General features: G+C 45.1%; 1 protein-coding gene across 7 annotated transcripts in view; it reads left to right on the plus strand.

The window, feature by feature from the left end:
* CHD5 (chromodomain helicase DNA binding protein 5) overlaps positions 1–17,401 on the plus strand; it is a 241,244-nt gene that overhangs the window by 129,638 nt on the left and 94,205 nt on the right. For all 7 annotated transcript variants that reach the window (XM_044282149.1, XM_044282152.1, XM_044282154.1 and 4 more), the window contains exons 15-20: positions 2,515–2,715; positions 4,068–4,205; positions 5,178–5,299; positions 12,174–12,347; positions 12,622–12,763; positions 14,966–15,097. In XM_044282149.1, the coding sequence (XP_044138084.1) occupies positions 2,515–2,715; positions 4,068–4,205; positions 5,178–5,299; positions 12,174–12,347; positions 12,622–12,763; positions 14,966–15,097 (909 nt within the window). The remainder of the gene's footprint in view (positions 1–2,514; positions 2,716–4,067; positions 4,206–5,177; positions 5,300–12,173; positions 12,348–12,621; positions 12,764–14,965; positions 15,098–17,401) is intronic.

The following is a 17,401-nucleotide window of genomic DNA, read 5'->3' on the forward strand; positions in this document are numbered from 1 at the left end:
CAGCAAAGTAAGCAATATGGATAATAACAATACATTAGTAAGTGCCTTGTATTCACTTTATCTACATGATAAATGCCACTTGCTGAAGTGAGACAACCCCTGTAAGGCCCATTCCTAGTATGTGACCTAAATGTCTGATGTGTGGACGTGTTCTGTGGCCACATGTTCTATGACTGTATGACGATAGGTAAGAAGCCAATGAATTTTAAAAGGGGTTGTGGCAACATTACATTGTATTATTATTTTATTTTTCTATTAATAAAACTCAGCATGAAGATCTAGTGACTTTTGTAATTTACTTTCTGCTCCATTTGAAAGATATTCCCTTTACGTCATTGTAATGGCGCCCCCTGGTGTTTAATTTGTATAGTATTGTGCATGTCCACCTGCTGAGCTGAATGAACAAGGTCGCACATCATCTTCCACCAGCTAAAAGTACCGATAGAAGCTGTGACAGTTAAGCCTCATTCACAAGTCAGTGTTCCACGGATGCGTGCTGTACGTGTTCTCCACGGACAGCATACGTCCCGATTCATTTTAATGTGTGCATTCAGACATCAGTGTTTTTAGCACGGATGCATGCTCTATTGTGTCCGTGTTCACTGATCCATCACGTCCATTATAGTCTATAGGTCTGTGAAAGCCACGAATGCAACATGGATGCCATCCATGTTGCATCCGTGTTTCACGTATCATTAGGAAGAGATGCTTTGAAAATTATTTTTCAGCTGTTCAGTGTCAGTGAAACACGGACAGCTTCGCGGATGCATCACTGACCACCTGCTCACGGATTTGAGCACGGACGTGTGAATGAGGCTTAAGGCCTAGTTCAAATCACCATTTAGTTTTTCTGATCAATCAGAAGAACAGAAAAATAAAGAAAAAAAAGATCCCGTATTTTAGCCATCCGCACAGTTATGCACATTCTGCATCCGTTTTAGCTGAGATCCATTATTTTAGATAGAAAAAAAAAGTCCTACACAAAGCATTTATTTTTTCCGTCTAAACTAACAAATGTCAGATGGAAATGGCTAAGGTACTTTCACACTTGCGTTGTTGGATTCAGGCAGGCAGTTCCGTCACCGGATCCAGCAATCTGTATGCAAACTGATACCATTTGTAGACGGATCCAGATGCGGATCCGTCTCACAAATGCATTGCAATACCGGATCCGTCTCTCTGGTTGTCATCCAGAAAAACTGATCCGGTATTTATCTTTTTCACTATTTTAAAGGTCTGCTTATGCGCAGACCGCAAAACCGGATACGTTTTTCCGGAACACTTGGGGCAGCATGCTGCGGTATTTTCTCAGTTCAAAAAACTTACAGTGACTGAACTGAAGACATCCTGATGCATACAGAACGGATTGCTCTCCATTAAGAATGCATGGGGATAAAACTGATCATTTTTTTTCCGGTATTGAACCCCCAGGACGGAACTCAATACCGGAAATGTTTAACGCAAGTGTAAAAGTGCCCTAAAACGGATGCAAAATGTGCCTAACCGAACATAACGGATGCCTGAAATACAGGATCTGTTTCTTTGCTTATTTTTCTGTTCTGATGGATCTGAAGAACAGAAAACGAAACGGTGATGTTAACCTGGCCTTACAGGGAGAGAGCTGTGATAGAAAGAGAACAAGGGCATGCCCCTGAGCTGTGATAAGGAGAGAGGTGCAGGAGAAAGGACATGGCCCTCTGAGCTGCAGCAGAAATGACACATCCCCTGAGCTGCAGCAGAAAGGAGACATCCCCTGAGCTGCAGCAGAAAGGAGACATCCCCTGAGCTGCAGCAGAAAGGAGACATTCCCTGAGGTGCAGCAGAAAGGACACATCCCCTGAGCTGCAGCAGAAAGGACACATCCCCTGAGCTGCAGCAGAAAGGACACATCCCCTGAGCTGCAGCAGACAGCGCACATCATCAGCTTGATATAAATCTATTAGACTGATTGGAGCAATGAATGGAAAGATCTTTGGATCCATGTGAGGTGCAGGGCTGGTTCTAGCTTTATGTCACTTACTATATGACGGCTGATTATTTTTTTTTACATTACTCATGGCATAAGCTCTTTAATGCTTGGTGCACGACTCCCTTCCAGTCCACCCCTATTGGTACAGATTTATCTGGCTTTGTTCACATGACGTTCTTATCCCACGTGTGACATGTCCACATGATGTATATGTTAAATGGATGCCTCCAATGGGGGCGATACTCTGGCATCCATCACCACAGGGTTCCACTGTAAAATTATTTACCTTTTTTAATGGACTCTGTAGGATAGAAGAAGTAGTATAGTAATACTTTTGTATCTTTTATTTGCCAACGAAAGTTAAACCTGAGACAAAAACATGAACACAGCCTAAAGTGGCGATGCGGAAGTTGTCCTCCATCCTCTCCAGGAATGGATGCATAGCTTGAAGGCAAATGAAGAAGCTCATTTTCTAGAGACTCAGAGCTAATTTCAGGGTCTGTTTTGTGTAATAATCTACTTTTTATTGATTTTTCTGTCCTCAGGGCCATTCTAAAGGTCCTTACCTTGTCAGTGCTCCCTTGTCCACAATCATCAACTGGGAGCGGGAGTTTGAAATGTGGGCACCGGAGTTCTACGTGGTCACTTACACCGGTGATAAGGACAGCCGCGCCGTCATCAGAGAGAATGAATTCTCCTTTGAGGACAATGCCATCAAGAGCGGGAAGAAGGTGTTTCGAATGAAAGTAAGAGCGCGCACAGATCATGAGATCCCTCCTTTACCCTGGGCTAGATTATGTTATTTACCTACGTCTTTGGATTGTCTCATGCGCCCGCTTCTGTAGATCTTTAGATAAAATGCACAGTCAGAAATAATTCACCCTGAAGTATCTTGTATGACGTGTCATAGAAATGTGATTAGTGGGCACAAGTCACTGCAGCCCCCCACAATGCTGAGAGTGAGGGGATCCTGCTCTCCATTCTTATAAGGCGGTGGCTGCACATGTCCATAAAGTTTCTGAGGACCTGAGTGGTTTTGTAATTCCCATTCCAGAGCACCTATTCGTATGACTCTATGATGTGCCATTCCTTTATTATCCCTTCTAGACGTTATGAATGAATTACTAGGTCAGGGTCCAGATGGGTGATACCAGTTGGGGATGTTTCCTTGCACAGTCTGACACTGGCAGCACTGATTGGATAGTGTCAGACTCTGCAGGGACATACCCCCAACTGATAACACCCACCTGGACTTTCATTCCAACGTGCTAGCAATTCATCATAACTTCTAGCAGGAATAATAAAGGAACGGCACGTCATAGTCATAAGAATTGATGCTCCAGAATTGTTATTACAAGGTGAATGTAATCAGATAAGTCAGGAGAGGTTACAGGTCCTCTTTAATGGAGACCGGGCAGGTGTTGCCTCCTCTCTAGAAGTGTGGAGGATGGGAGTGATGATGGTCTATTGAAAAAACGCTAACACTAGTATGGATAAATCATATACGGGTCAAGCAACTGCTTGAACCTCCTGTGACCAGATGTAATCTGTAGGAGAACCAGGCAGCAAAGGCTTACTTGCCTTGTAGCGCCATTACAGGGGGAATAAGGCGCTGCACCGTTTCCAGTGAAATCAATGCGCGGTGTGTGTAGCGCACGGCTTTGCCCCATCCTCCAGCCACCACCGATCTCAGCTTTGTCTCACTCCCATCTATTAACTTGTGTGGGTTTCTTATGCAGGAAACCTTTTTAAGACTAATCTCAAAGGTGAAAATAAACATTTGATCGTATATCCAGATTCTCCCCGACACGGGAAAGGTGGTCAGGCATGTTGGATTTTATCATGCCCGATCGGTTTTTCCCACGGGTCCTACCCAAGCATGCATGTTTATGGTGGAGATGGGTGGAATCCATGGAAACCTCTTTATCACAAGCACCTAATATTGCTTTGGAAAACGGACCTCTAGAGGGGTGGCCAAAATTCATGAAATATAAGGTAATTGAAAATGTGACTGTAATTGTTAGCTTGAAAGCAAAAAAACATCTAAACCTTTACAATGCTAACAGCATGGTGCTCAACATTTCATTTTTCTATCTAGAAAGAAGCGCAAATAAAATTCCACGTGCTCCTCACATCTTATGAGCTCATTACCATTGACCATGCCATTCTGGGCTCCATTGAATGGGCATGTCTTGTGGTGGATGAAGCTCACCGACTGAAAAACAACCAGTCAAAAGTAAGTTCTTCTTTAAGCTCTTTGCTCTGAGATGAATGATGATTGTTCTGCTTCTGATTTTCTGACCTCGCTGCACATACAGTAAGTGCCTTTCTAATTCTCTGTCATCCCTGCTTGTTTTACGTAAAAAACTGGCACAGGTGACGACAAAGGGAGATTAAGGCTACTTTCACACTTGCGCCAGGGTGATCCGGCGGGCAGTTCCATCGTCGGAACTGCCCACCGGATCCGCCGATCTGGGTGTGACTGAAAGCATTTGTGAGACGGATCCGGATGTGGATCCGTCTCACAAATGCATTGCAAGAACGCTTGTCATGCAGACAGACGAATCCGTCTTGAATTTTTTTTCACATTTTTACTGGTCTGCGCATGCGCGGGCCGGAAGGATGGATCCGGCATTACGGTATTTTGAATGCCAGGTCCAGCACTAATACATTCCTATGGGGGAAAATGCCGGATCCGGCATTCAGGCAAGTCTTCAGTTTTTTTCGCCAGAGATAAAACCGTAGCATGCTGTGGTTTTCTCTTTTGCCTGATCAGTCAAAATGACTGAACGGAAGACATCCTGATGCATCCTGAACGGATTACTCTCCATTCAGAATGCATGGGGATATGCCTGATCAGTTATTTTCCGGTATAGTGCCCCTAGGACGGAACTCTATGCTGGAAAAGAAAAACGCTAGTGTGAAAGTACCCTAAAAAGGAGCAAATTCTGCCTTTTTGAATTATTTTGCAACAATAATGCAGGCTTCAAATTCATATTAACTATTAATCCAAGTGTGCTCCTTCACTTTTCCTTCTTTTGTCATCTGTGCCCATTTTTTTTCTGAAAAACAGGCAAGGATGACAAAAGCTTGGAAAAGCACGTGTGTGCACTGAACATTTGTATGGAAGTGCAAAAATACTAGTGCCGTGGTCCTCTAATGGCATTTCGCTTTTCTAGACTGCCACCACATAACTTTATTTTCCAAGTTCTTTAGGGTATTAAATAGCTACAAGATTGACTACAAACTGCTGCTAACTGGAACCCCGCTGCAGAATAACCTGGAGGAGCTCTTCCACCTTCTTAACTTCCTCACTCCTGAAAGATTCAAGTAAGTGTTGCATAGTCTCCTCCAACAAGATCGAAACAGTAACTGTTCATTTAGGCTACGTCTACACCACGACATTTTGTTGCACCAATGTCGCGCGACAATTTTATCGTGTCACATTCGAGATGGATTTTTCTGCGACTGTCGCGTCGCAGTCGCAGCATGTCGCGTGTTGGAGTGCGACACCATAGACTGCCATTATAAAATTTGTTGCGCGACATTGGTGCAACAAAATGTTGCAGTGTAGTTGTGCCCTATCTGTCGTACGACATACTGTCGCCCGACAAATGTCGTCGTGTAGACCTAGCCTCACATATGGGAATAAATGTTTTTTATCAGCAGTGCAACAACGGAGCACAGAATAAAAAGTACTGATAAATTCTGCCCGCCAAACCCTAGCGGGCATCGTGCCATCTACATTCCTGGCGACAGGCTCCCTTTTCTTTTTGCTCCCTATCATGTATTTGATGCTTTTTATACACCCACCGATAAGACTCATCTCTTGGGCGCTATTACAAGGGCAGATAGAGCAGACGATTGTCGGGATGGAAGTGTTCTCTCCCGGCAATCGTCTGCTCGCTAGTGGAGGAAACTGCTGATATTACATTGAGCTATCTCCTCCTCAGTATAGGGATGAGCGATCACTAATGCGTTGCTCGTCCCTATACTATGTCATTGTTTGCCGGCAGTAGAGCGCCTATAACACGGCGGCAAACCAGGATTTTTTAACTTGTTAAAAGATCTCAATTACCTGATAAACAAGTGTTTGCTCGTTTATTGGGTAATCGGCGGCAGTATTATACTGCCAGATGATAGCTAATAAGCGTTCATACGAAAAGAGGTACAGGTGAAAATCCTCCAAAGTCAGAGGCCTAGATTTACTAATCCCCTTAGATATATATCTCTATCTGTCTTTCTGTCTGTCCATCTATCTATCTGTCTGTATGTCTGTCTATCTATTTATTTTTATGAAAAATGTGCCAGACTAGGAAATCTGGGCCAGAGTCATCTATCTATCTATCTATCTATCTATCTATCTATCTATCTATCTCTGTCTGTCTATCTATCTATCTATCTATCTCTGTCTGTCATCATCTCCCTCCTCAGGGTCACAACCATATTAGCCCATAGTGTAATCTAATGTACCATTTTGCCACCATGTCTCTTGACCTCGAAGCCCATTTGTATTGGCATTGGTCCACATGATGGTTCCTGTCTTCACTGAGGATGCCTCCATTTGCTAACTTTTCATCCCTCGGACTGTTGGTGTTGTGCCACTGAAACAAATCAATAAATCGACAACTGGGTGTTATCAGTCTGGGGCGATAGTGATACTGTTCAGTCAGGGCTGACAATGAAGTGAGGAATGGTAGCCCCCAGTTGTCAATTTATTTCATTCATTTCTGGAATAACAGAGGAATGACCAAACATAGTATTTGAAGAAAAGATGCTCCAAAATTGGTGTTTCACAGGGCGTACAAGCATTTACTATAAACAAAATACATATTTGAAGAGTTGATGGGGCCCTAATTAAACAGTTAATTTAAAGGTGAGAAGGAAGAGACTACTATTACCTGACCCTGATTGTTCTATACAAATGTGAGCAGCCCGTAGATTTGGTTATATGTTTTTATTTTTATACAGTGCATGACAAAATTCCTTGTATTCAGTTTGACCAGAAGTACAAGGTCAGCAAACGTGCAGCAATGAGAGAGCAGATGCCGCTGCATTAACCTGGCAGCAGTCCATGCGTGTCCCCGTGGCTATGGCCCGGGCGTCTTGGCCTCTGCGTGCACTCCTTTCCTCCTTTGTTTCATGGCTGGATGCTGTCATACCGGCTCCAGTCTTGTCAACATGATTAAGATCAGTTGTTTCCGACAGTGGAATAATATAAAGGATGAATAATTCATAGATGGGAGGGTCTGCCTGTTCTCAGCGCTGAGCGAGAGGCTGATGAGTCACAGGCAATGCATACTGATCACAGCTTCCTCCATAGAGCATCTGCATGTAAAACGCCTCCGCATCACAAATACGATTTTACACTTGTTCAAGTAGTTTATGTAAATGGATGGTATCTATATATCTACCCATCTGTCTATCTATCCATCTATCTGTCTGTCTATCTCTTTTCTATTTATCTTTATTTATCTATATATCTATTATTATTATTTATTTTCTATCTATCTATCTATTGTGGGGTTTCGCTCTGATAGATAGGGTAAGCGGACGCAGTACAGAGGCAAAATACAAGTTCTTAACGCAAACTTCAGTGTTTATTCACACTTGCGGCAGTTGCACAAAACAACACGTCACTTTGCAGTCTTTTGGTGTTAACTCACACACAATGGAAAGTTCATATTGCACAAGTCACCTTGTTGGCAGTTCTGCCTCCAGTAGTCAACAGCATTCTTTAGGGGGCCTGTTTCCCCTGCACATGGGTCTCAGCCCCCACCAGTCCGGCACAAAACCTCAGATCCCAACAAAGAGACTCAGCTGCTGAGCCCAGCTGCCTATTTAAGGACAGCCAGGTGCTGCCAAAACCCGGATCGGCACTTAAACTCCGGTCCGGTATTTGACCTTACCTAGTTGGAAACCAGCCCAGCCCACATGCTGGGAGGAAAATGCCTGCCTTTCCTGACAAAACTCCTCACTGTGTCACATACCCCCCTTCTTTGTTCAACCCTGAGTGGCTGAACACACGCCAGACACTGTACCCGAGACAGGGCATCTGAGTTTTCCTGTAACCGGCATGCCCTGTGTTCCACCAAAAACTTAAAGTTTTGTAAGGACAGAAACCATCGTGTGACCCGGGCATTTCTGTCTTTGGCCTGGATCATCCACTTGAGAGGGGAGTGGTCAGTCACTAGGCAGAACTTTCTCCCCAACAAATAATAGCGGAGAGACTCGAGTACCCACTTGATGGCCAGGCACTCTCTCTCCACTATACTATACGGGGTCTCGGCTGGGGTGAGCTTATCGCTGAGGTAGACAACTGGATGCTCCTCCCTGTTGACTTCCTGAAACAGTACAGCACCGAGGCCTACTTCGGAGGCATCGGTCTGTACTATAAACTCCCTTTTAAAGTCGAGCGTCACCAAAACCGGGGATCTACACAGGGCCGACTTCAAAGCGGAGAAAGCCTCTTCCGCCTGATCATCCTAGCGAACCATCACTGACTTGTGTCCTTTCAAGAGCCCTGTCAATGGCGCGGCCACCATAGCAAAGTGGGGAACAAACCTCATTTAATAGCCCACCATTCCCAGGAATGACTTTACTTGTTTAGTGGTGACAGGTTGGGGCCAATTTCTTATCGCCTCTATTTTGTTTACTTGGGGTTATATGACTCCTCTAACGCTATCGCACATTTTTTCGAGTTAGCGGTTAGTCCAGCCTTCCAAAGGGAGTCCACTACAGCCTGCACTTTGGGTAGGTGACTTTCCCAGTTGGTACTGTGGATGACAATATCGTCCAGGTAAGCCGAAGCATACCGACAATGTGGACGAAGCACAATGTCCATTAGTCGCTGAAAAGTGGCGGGGGCGCCATGCAGACTAAAGGGTAACACTTTATACTGATACAGCCCCTCAGGCGTGATGAAGGCAGTTTTCTCTTTGGCAGCCTCCGTTAAGGGCACCTGCCAGTACCCTTTCATGAGGTCCAAAACATAAAAGTACCGTGCTTGTCCTAACCTCTTGACTAGCTCCTGGGGCATGGGATACACATTGAACTTAGAAATATCTTTAAATTTATGACAGTTGTTGCAAAACCGCAACGTCCCGTCCGGCTTGGGTATCAATACTATAGGACTGGCCCACTCACTTTTTGACTCCTCAATGATATCTAGCTGCAACATTACCTGCTCCTCCTCCGAGATGGCTTGTTGCCGCGCTTCGGGTACCCGGTATGGTTTTAACCGGACTTTTGCCTGAGGCTCAGTGACCATGTCATGCTGGATTATGGAAGTGCGTCCAGGGAGGTCCGAGAACACATCCGTGTTCCGACTAACAACCCCCCTGGCCTCCTGAGTCTGTTTAGAGGAGAGGCTGTCAGCAATTTTTACTGTGGCAGTCACTTATCTTGCATCAGACAGAGGGTCCAGAACCACTTCTCCTAGAAATCCTGGCCGCGGGCTGTCTTCTGTACAGGTTTCCTTATCTTTACACGGTTTGCGTAAATTCACAGCAGGTAAACTGGCTCCGGCTTTCGCCGCCCTGGCTGGTGTACCTTGTAGTTTACATCTCCAATTTTCTCGATTACCTCGTAGGGCCCCTGCCACCTAGCCAGGAACTTACTGTCCACGGTCAGCACCAGAACCAAAACCCGATCACTCAGGTTAAAGATCCAGACCCGAGCCTGCCGATTATAGACCCGACTCTGGGCTGGCTGAGCTGCCTCCATATGCTCCCTAACAAGAGGCAACACTGTCTCTATCTGATCTTGCATCTGGGTAACGTACTCAATGACACTTTTGTGTGGAGTGGGTTGTTGTTCCCACACCTCTTTGGCCACGTCCAAGAGACCCGAGGGTGTCTGCCATATAGCAGTTCGAAATGGAGAGAACCCAGTAGAGGCCTGGGGTACCTCTCACACTGCGAACATGAGATAGGGCAGAAGGAGGTCTCAGTCTTTCCCATCTTTAGACACTACCCTTTTCAACATATTTTTTTAATGTTTGGTTAAACTGTTCTACCAGACTGTCCATTTACCATCCGCAAATTGTTTTATGTGCAGCAACTTACAGAGTTCCCTCATCACCTTGGACATAAAAGGGGTCTCCTGGTTGGTCAGAACCACTTTAGGTAGTCCTACTCAGGAAAATATCTCCATTAACTCCTTAGCTATGAGTTTGGCTGAGGTATGTTGCAGTGGCACCGCCTCCTAGTACCGAGTGGCGTAGTCTAGGATGACTAAGATGTGTTGACGCCCTCTGGCGGATTTCGGTACTGGGCCTATGAGATCCATAGCTGTTCGGTCAAACGGTAACTCGATAGTCGGGAAAGGTACTAGAGGACTATGGAAATGTGGCTGGGGGTTTGTTATCTGGCAGGTCGGGCAAGACTTACAAAATTCTTCCACCTCTCTGAATATGCTGGGCCAGTAAAACCGCTGTAGAATACGATCCTGAGTTTTCTGCAGCCCTGGGTGACCCCCGAGAACGTGCTGGTGGGCTAGATCTAACACGAGTTTGCAATAAGCCTTGGGGACCACCAACTGTTCAATAGGCTCACACCGTAGTTGGTTTACCCGATCCAACATATCCTGATGAACCACAAAACGGGGAAACACTGACTCTGCCCCAGGTTGTTGTGGTTCACCATCTATTATCAACACCTTTTTCCAGGCGCGGGATAGGGTTGGGTCCCGACGTTGGGCGGTACCAAAATTATCCCCCCATTGAGGGCTGCCAATTCAGGACCCGGCGGCAAGTCCTCCATGTCTCCCACCATCACACTTAGCGGGGTTGTCTCCCCCCCACCGAAGTGGCATTCACACCTGCCGCTGGCCCTTCGGTCTTGGGTTCCCAGGGTTCTGTTCTCCCCCCTGAGCAGGGCCACTCTGCTAGGGTTACCCCTGTCTCATGGGAATCGGTAATTCTCGTAGCAGGCCACAGTGCTGGGAAGCCCGGGAAGTCTCTCCCTATTATTAGTTCATAGTGTAGATTTGTGGCTACTGCCACCTCGTGGGTCCACCTGCCGGCAACAGTGGATAGAGTCACCATAGTGGTGGGGTAGTCTTTTAAGTCTCCATGAATACGCAGTACCCCGACTTTCCGGCCAGTATACTCAGCTGGCCGTACCAGTGTAGCCCTTACCAGGGACACTAGACTCCCTGAGTCCAGCAACGCCACCGTCAGAGTGTTTCCTACTTCCACCTGGCACAAGTGGTTGTTGTAGTCCGGCACAAAACCTCAGATCCCAACACAGAGACTCAGCTGCTGAGCCAGCCCAGCTGCTTATTTAAGGACAGCCAGGTGCTGCCAAAACCTAGCCCGGCACTTAAACTCCGGTCCGGTATTTGACCTCACCTGGCTGGGAACCAGCCCAGCCGCACATGCTGGGAGGAAAATACCTGCCTTTCCAGACAAAACCCCTCACTGTGTCTATCTATCTATCTATCTATCTATCTATCTATCTATCTATCCATCCATTTATCTAGTATCTATCTATCTATCCATCCATTTATCTAGTATCTATCTATCCATTTATATTTTTCCTATCTATCTTTTCCATATCTATTTATCTATCTATCTATCTATCTATCTATTTATCTATGTTTTATTGTTATCTATCTATCCATTTATCTTTTTCCCATCTTGTTATCTATCTAATATATATCTATCTGAAAAGAAAACATACAGCAGCACCAAATGAAAACAGATACAGGTGCAAATCCCCCAAAGCCAGAGGCCTAGATTTACTAATCCCCTTGGATTTATCACAGGGGCTCAGGATGGATGATAAATGTGGTGCAGGGATAGACGCTGACTCCATACCAACTATTGGCTTACACTGAGACAGATTTATATACCAGATTTGCACAGAAATTTTGACTTAATCTGGGCCAGAGTCATCTATCTATCTATCTATCTATCTATCTCTGTCTGTCTATTTTTCTGTCTGCCTATCATCTCCCTCCTCAGGGTCACAACCATATTTGCCCATAGGGTAATCTAATGTACCATTCTTCCACCATGTCTCTTGACCTCAAAGCCCATTTGAATTGGCATTGGTCCACATGATGGTTCCTCTCTTCGCTGAGGATGCCTCCATTTGCTAACTTTTCATCCCTCAGAGTGTTGGAGCCGTGCCACTGAAGCAAATTCATCTTTCTGTATGCAAACGCTTTACATACTTTTTATGTGATGTTTCCCTCTCAGCAATCTGGATGGCTTCCTGGAAGAATTTGCTGACATCTCTAAGGAAGACCAAATTAAAAAACTTCATGACTTACTAGGGCCTCACATGCTGCGGAGGCTGAAAGCAGATGTCTTCAAGAACATGCCAGCCAAAACAGAATTAATAGTGCGAGTGGAGCTTAGCCAAATGCAGAAGTGAGTGAAATGCTGCATGACACCAGACTTCAATCACTTTCTCTTCTTCTTTCCGTTTGCTGTTTTATGTGTTTATTTTAGTGAGATGTTTATATAGTAAAAAGCTATTTTTGTAGTTTCTTGTTAGACGCACATTATGGCGTCTCTTTGTAGCACAGCGATTTGTGACAAAATATGCATGGGGAAAACTACATCTGGACATCACCTGCACCTTTATCATTTACCTATTTCAGTTTATGTGTTTTTTTAATCTTTTTTTGTGACTTTGATCTAGGAAGTATTATAAGTTCATTTTAACCAGAAATTTTGAAGCCTTGAATTCCAAAGGAGGTGGAAACCAGGTCTCCTTGCTGAATATAATGATGGATTTAAAGAAGTGCTGCAACCACCCGTACCTCTTTCCTGTTGCTGCTGTGGTAAGATCAGCCGTCGTTCTGGTCAGCCACTGTGGCTCTGTTAGTACCATCTTTAGTATTACCCAGTATTTTCACATTTAGGGGGTCATTTACTATACTGGAATATACCGAAGGCTACTTTCACACTTGCGCTTTCTCTTTCCGCTATTGAGATCTGTCATAGGATATCAATAGCGGGGGAAAACGCTTCCGTTTTGTCCCCATTCATTGTCAATGGGGACAAAACTGAATGAAATGGAATGCACCAGAATGCATTCAGTTCCGTTTGGCTCCTTCCCCATCGCGGACAGAATAACGCTAAATGCAGTGGACACAAAAGAAAACGGATCAGCGCCCCTCCCTCCCCCATTGACTTTCACTGGTTTTAGAGACTGATCCATCTTGACTATTTTAGAGATAATACAACCAAAAACACTGGTGTGAAAGTAGCCTAAGTTAGGCATATTTCAGGCGCAGATGGTGAACGGTTAGTTGCGCCGCTAGCTGCGACTTTGCCCTGCTCACACCAGGTCTAAAATTGTGGGCGGCCTGTTTTAAGCGTAGAAAATGGTCTAAATTTAAGACCGCTAAGAACCAGGCTTACATTTAGAACTGGTACTAAATGCGCAGAAGTTATGGAGAGGCCTGCGCCAGCGCAGGGGTTTATTAAGACCGACGTCCTATACCGCCAGTCTTAATGAATGTGCCCCTTAGTGTCTTATGGTGACATTTGATTTCCTATCCTAAGTGCATAGCTTTATATAACTTCATAAGGGCACAGCCATGTGTCTGACATACCCTTGTGTAACCCACAGGCTTGGCTAAAGATGAGTTAATTCTAATCTACCCCCATAGGCTTGGCTAAAGACCGATTCATTCTCAAAAGGGTGACCTATATTAACAATGGTCATCATTCATATTGTCTTAAAGCTACAGGCCTCAGTCTGGGGCTTTGGTGGCTTCTAAAGTATTGCTGCACTGCACCAAGGCCTCAGGTATTACAGGGTCATTGGTCATATTCCATTACCAGTGAGCTCAGCCCTGAGCCTAATGCAGTCACTGTGTCTTCTAGCTGCAATGGATGGGTAATCTTTTAACAGAGTTTGATCGATTAACCCAATAGCACAGCCGGATATCACAGATGCGTTGCATGACCTCGCTGTACAATGGAGTATAATATGCCTTGCACCAATGATGAGTGAGTATCTGAGTACACAGGGTAAAAAATGCAGAACCTTTTTTTAAGATCTGAATGGTGGACTGGTATACCGCATAGATGTAACCTGCAAAATCCTTCCATGTACTAACAGTATAGGGCTAAACACGGCATCAGTTACTTGACCCCCTTCCCCCCATGTGTAACGTCTCTCGGAATTTACGAGCGGAGTTATATGTCATAGGACCAGGTGCTGGGTTTTGTGGGCAGCCAATTGACTACTGCAGGTTCAGCCCATGGATGTATCTTATGTATAATTGACCTGGGTGGTACATATCCCATACCCTAGGTTTGAACCCCATAGGGGTGCAAGCCATGCCTCTAGTGGGTACTGACTTTATTTAATTGACTTGGGGAGTGCTTGGCTTATAAACACTGAGGGGGTCAATTATGACCAGATATACGGCACTTTTGTCACATGCCATGGAGCAGCAGAATCGGTGACTTATTCCCCGCTCACGCCAGGTCTACAAAAGTGGGTGTGGTGGGGAAGGGGGTGAGTCGGCAGGCCCATCTCATTCATAATTTTCTACTCATGGTTTAGGCGGAGAAAATGGTCTAAATGTAAGACAAGCAAGGACGCTGTCTTACATTTGAATCAGTGCCGGATGCACCAAAGTTATGCAGATCCACCGCCAGCTATAGGGGATATTAAGACCAGTGTCTAAAACGTCGGCCTTAATAAATGACCCTCTGAGAATCCATGATCTCTGGCATAGAACCCAGTTGCCTACTGAATGGATTGGGACATATGACAAACACCATGTGAAGTCCTATTTGGGTAGGCTTTGGATGTTTTACATAGGACACATCCATGGGCTATGCCATTAAACTGTGCATACATATGGGTCTGTTGTGTCCTATATAGAACTTGTACGGTTCATATCAGCTTTTTTTTAGGTCAAGTCACATAAGTAGTAAATTTGACATTTAGACTTTAATCTGTTGGGTCTGCTTAAAAGGCTAGAAGATCTCCACTTTCCTTCAATATATGTATTTTCATTTAGGAGGCTCCAGTCTTGCCAAATGGATCTTATGATGGGAGTTCCTTAGTGAAATCGTCTGGAAAATTGATGCTGCTACAGAAGATGTTGAAAAAGTTAAAGGATGAAGGACACAGAGTCCTCATTTTTTCACAGGTATCTTATTTTTAGCAGAAATCATGGGAGCCCCTGTAGGGTCTTATGTGGTAGGGTCAGATCACTCATTGGTCTGCATTATAAACTTCATTGACTTATACTTTTAGGTGTAGGCTTTGAGAGTCTTGGAAGTAGTTTTTAACTCGTACCTGTCCTAATTCCTTAAAAGCGTTTTCCAAGACTTAAATTCACAGGATAGGTCATCAGTATCTGATTGGTGGGGGTTCAACACCTGGGACCGCCACTGAGCAGGTGTTGAGAAGGCACCGGCGCTCCTGTGAGGCCCAAGGCCTTCTCCGTGCTCATTAAGCACAGCGCCGTACATTGTATAGTGCTTGGTATTGCGCTTATCTCCATTCACTGGAATAAGGGTGAGTTGCGCCTAGGCCATGTGACAGATGGACGTGTTGTCACTGGCCTAGGCAAAGCAGAGGGAAGTCTGCTGCACTACTGCGAGCACCGCTACCTTCTCAATCAGCTGATCAGCGGGGGTCCTGGGTGTCGGACCCCCACCAATCAGATACTGATAACCTATCCTGTAGGTAGGTCATCATTATTAAAGTCTTTTGAAAACCCCTTTAAGCATCTGTTGGACTGTTGATGTATATAAGGGGTCAAGTAGTTCAGGTGGTGTCTGTAAATGCACATTTTCACTCTCCATGCTTGCTGTGTGGGATAACTTTTCCTGGTGATGTCAGAGCTGTGTGTGACCTCAAATCAGATCTCTCCCCTGCTGCTCCCTGTTCTGCTCCCCTTAGGGCTGCTTTACACAAGCGAGTCTATCACACTCCGTCTGCAAGCGTGATTGTTCGTTCTGGACTTGTAGTAGCGCAGGGCATTATACTAATTTATAATGCTGTGTGTCTCTGCTTGACCTTCCCTCTAAAGGATCATACTGACATAAATCTTTCACTATGATTCTGTAGAAGTAAGGTCATGCAGAGGCACATAGCATTATAAATCAGTATAATGCCCTGCGCTCCTGCAAGTCCAGAACGGAGGATCACACTTGCAGACGGAGTGTAATTTCTGCAATGGACTCACTCGTGTGAAACAGCCCTTATGCTGGGTCACTGTGGGAGGGAGACTGCCGCTGCATTCCCCTCCTGTCTTGCATTTACTGTATTACATTAGATGGAGTTTTGTGAGACTGAGGAGGTTATGAATGTTTAAAGAGAGCTACAGGGATATGTACAGGTCCTTCTAAAAAAAATTGCATATTGTGATAAAGTTCATTATTTTCTGTAATGTACTGATAAACAGACTTTCATATATTTTAGATTCATTACACACAACTGAAGTAGTTCAAGCCTTTTATTGTTTTAATATTGATGATTTTGGCATACAGCTCATGAAAACCCAAATTTCCTATCTAAAAAAATTAGCATATTTCATCCGACCAATAAAAGAAAAGTGTTTTTAATACAAAAAAAGTCAACCTTCAAATAATGATGTTCAGTTATGCACTCAATACTTGGTGGGGAATCCTTTTGCAGAAATGACTGCTTCAATGCGGCGTGGCATGGAGGCAATCGGCCTGTGGCACTGCTGAGGTGTTATGGAGGCCCAGGATGCTTCGATAGCGGCCTTAAGCTCATCCAGAGTGTTGGGTCTTGCGTCTCTCAACTTTCTCTTCCCAATATCCCACAGATTCTCTATGGGGTTCAGGTCAGGAGAGTTGGCAGGCCAATTGAGCACAGTAATACCATGGTCAGTAAACCATTTACCAGTGGTTTTGGCACTGTGAGCAGGTGCCAGGTCGTGCTGAAAAATGAAATCTTCATCTCCATAAAGCTTTTCAGCAGATGGAAGCATGAAGTGCTCCAAAATCTCCTGATAGCTAGCTGCATTGACCCTGCCCTTGATAAAACACAGTGGACCAACACCAGCAGCTGACATGGCACCGCAGACCATCACTGACTGTGGGTACTTGACACTGGACTTCAGGCATTTTGGCATTTCCCTCTTCCCAGTCTTCCTCCAGACTCTGGCACCCTGATTTCCGAATGACATGCAAGATTTGCTTTCATACGAAAAAAGTACTTTGGACCACTGAGCAACAGTCCAGTGCTGCTTCTCTGTAGCCCAGGTCAGGCGCTTCTGCCGCTGTTTCTGGTTCAAAAGTGGCTTGACCTGGGGAATGCGGCACCTGTAGCCCATTTCCTGCACACGCCTGTACACGGTGGCTCTGGATGTTTCTACTCCAGACTCAGTCCACTGCTTCCGCCGGTCCCCCAAGGTCTGGAATCGGTCCTTCTCCACAATCTTCCTCAGGGTCCGGTCACCTCTTCTCGTTGTGCAGCG

This window comes from Bufo gargarizans, chromosome 2 (genome assembly GCF_014858855.1).
Source record: "Bufo gargarizans isolate SCDJY-AF-19 chromosome 2, ASM1485885v1, whole genome shotgun sequence".
Lineage (NCBI taxonomy): Eukaryota > Metazoa > Chordata > Amphibia > Anura > Bufonidae > Bufo > Bufo gargarizans.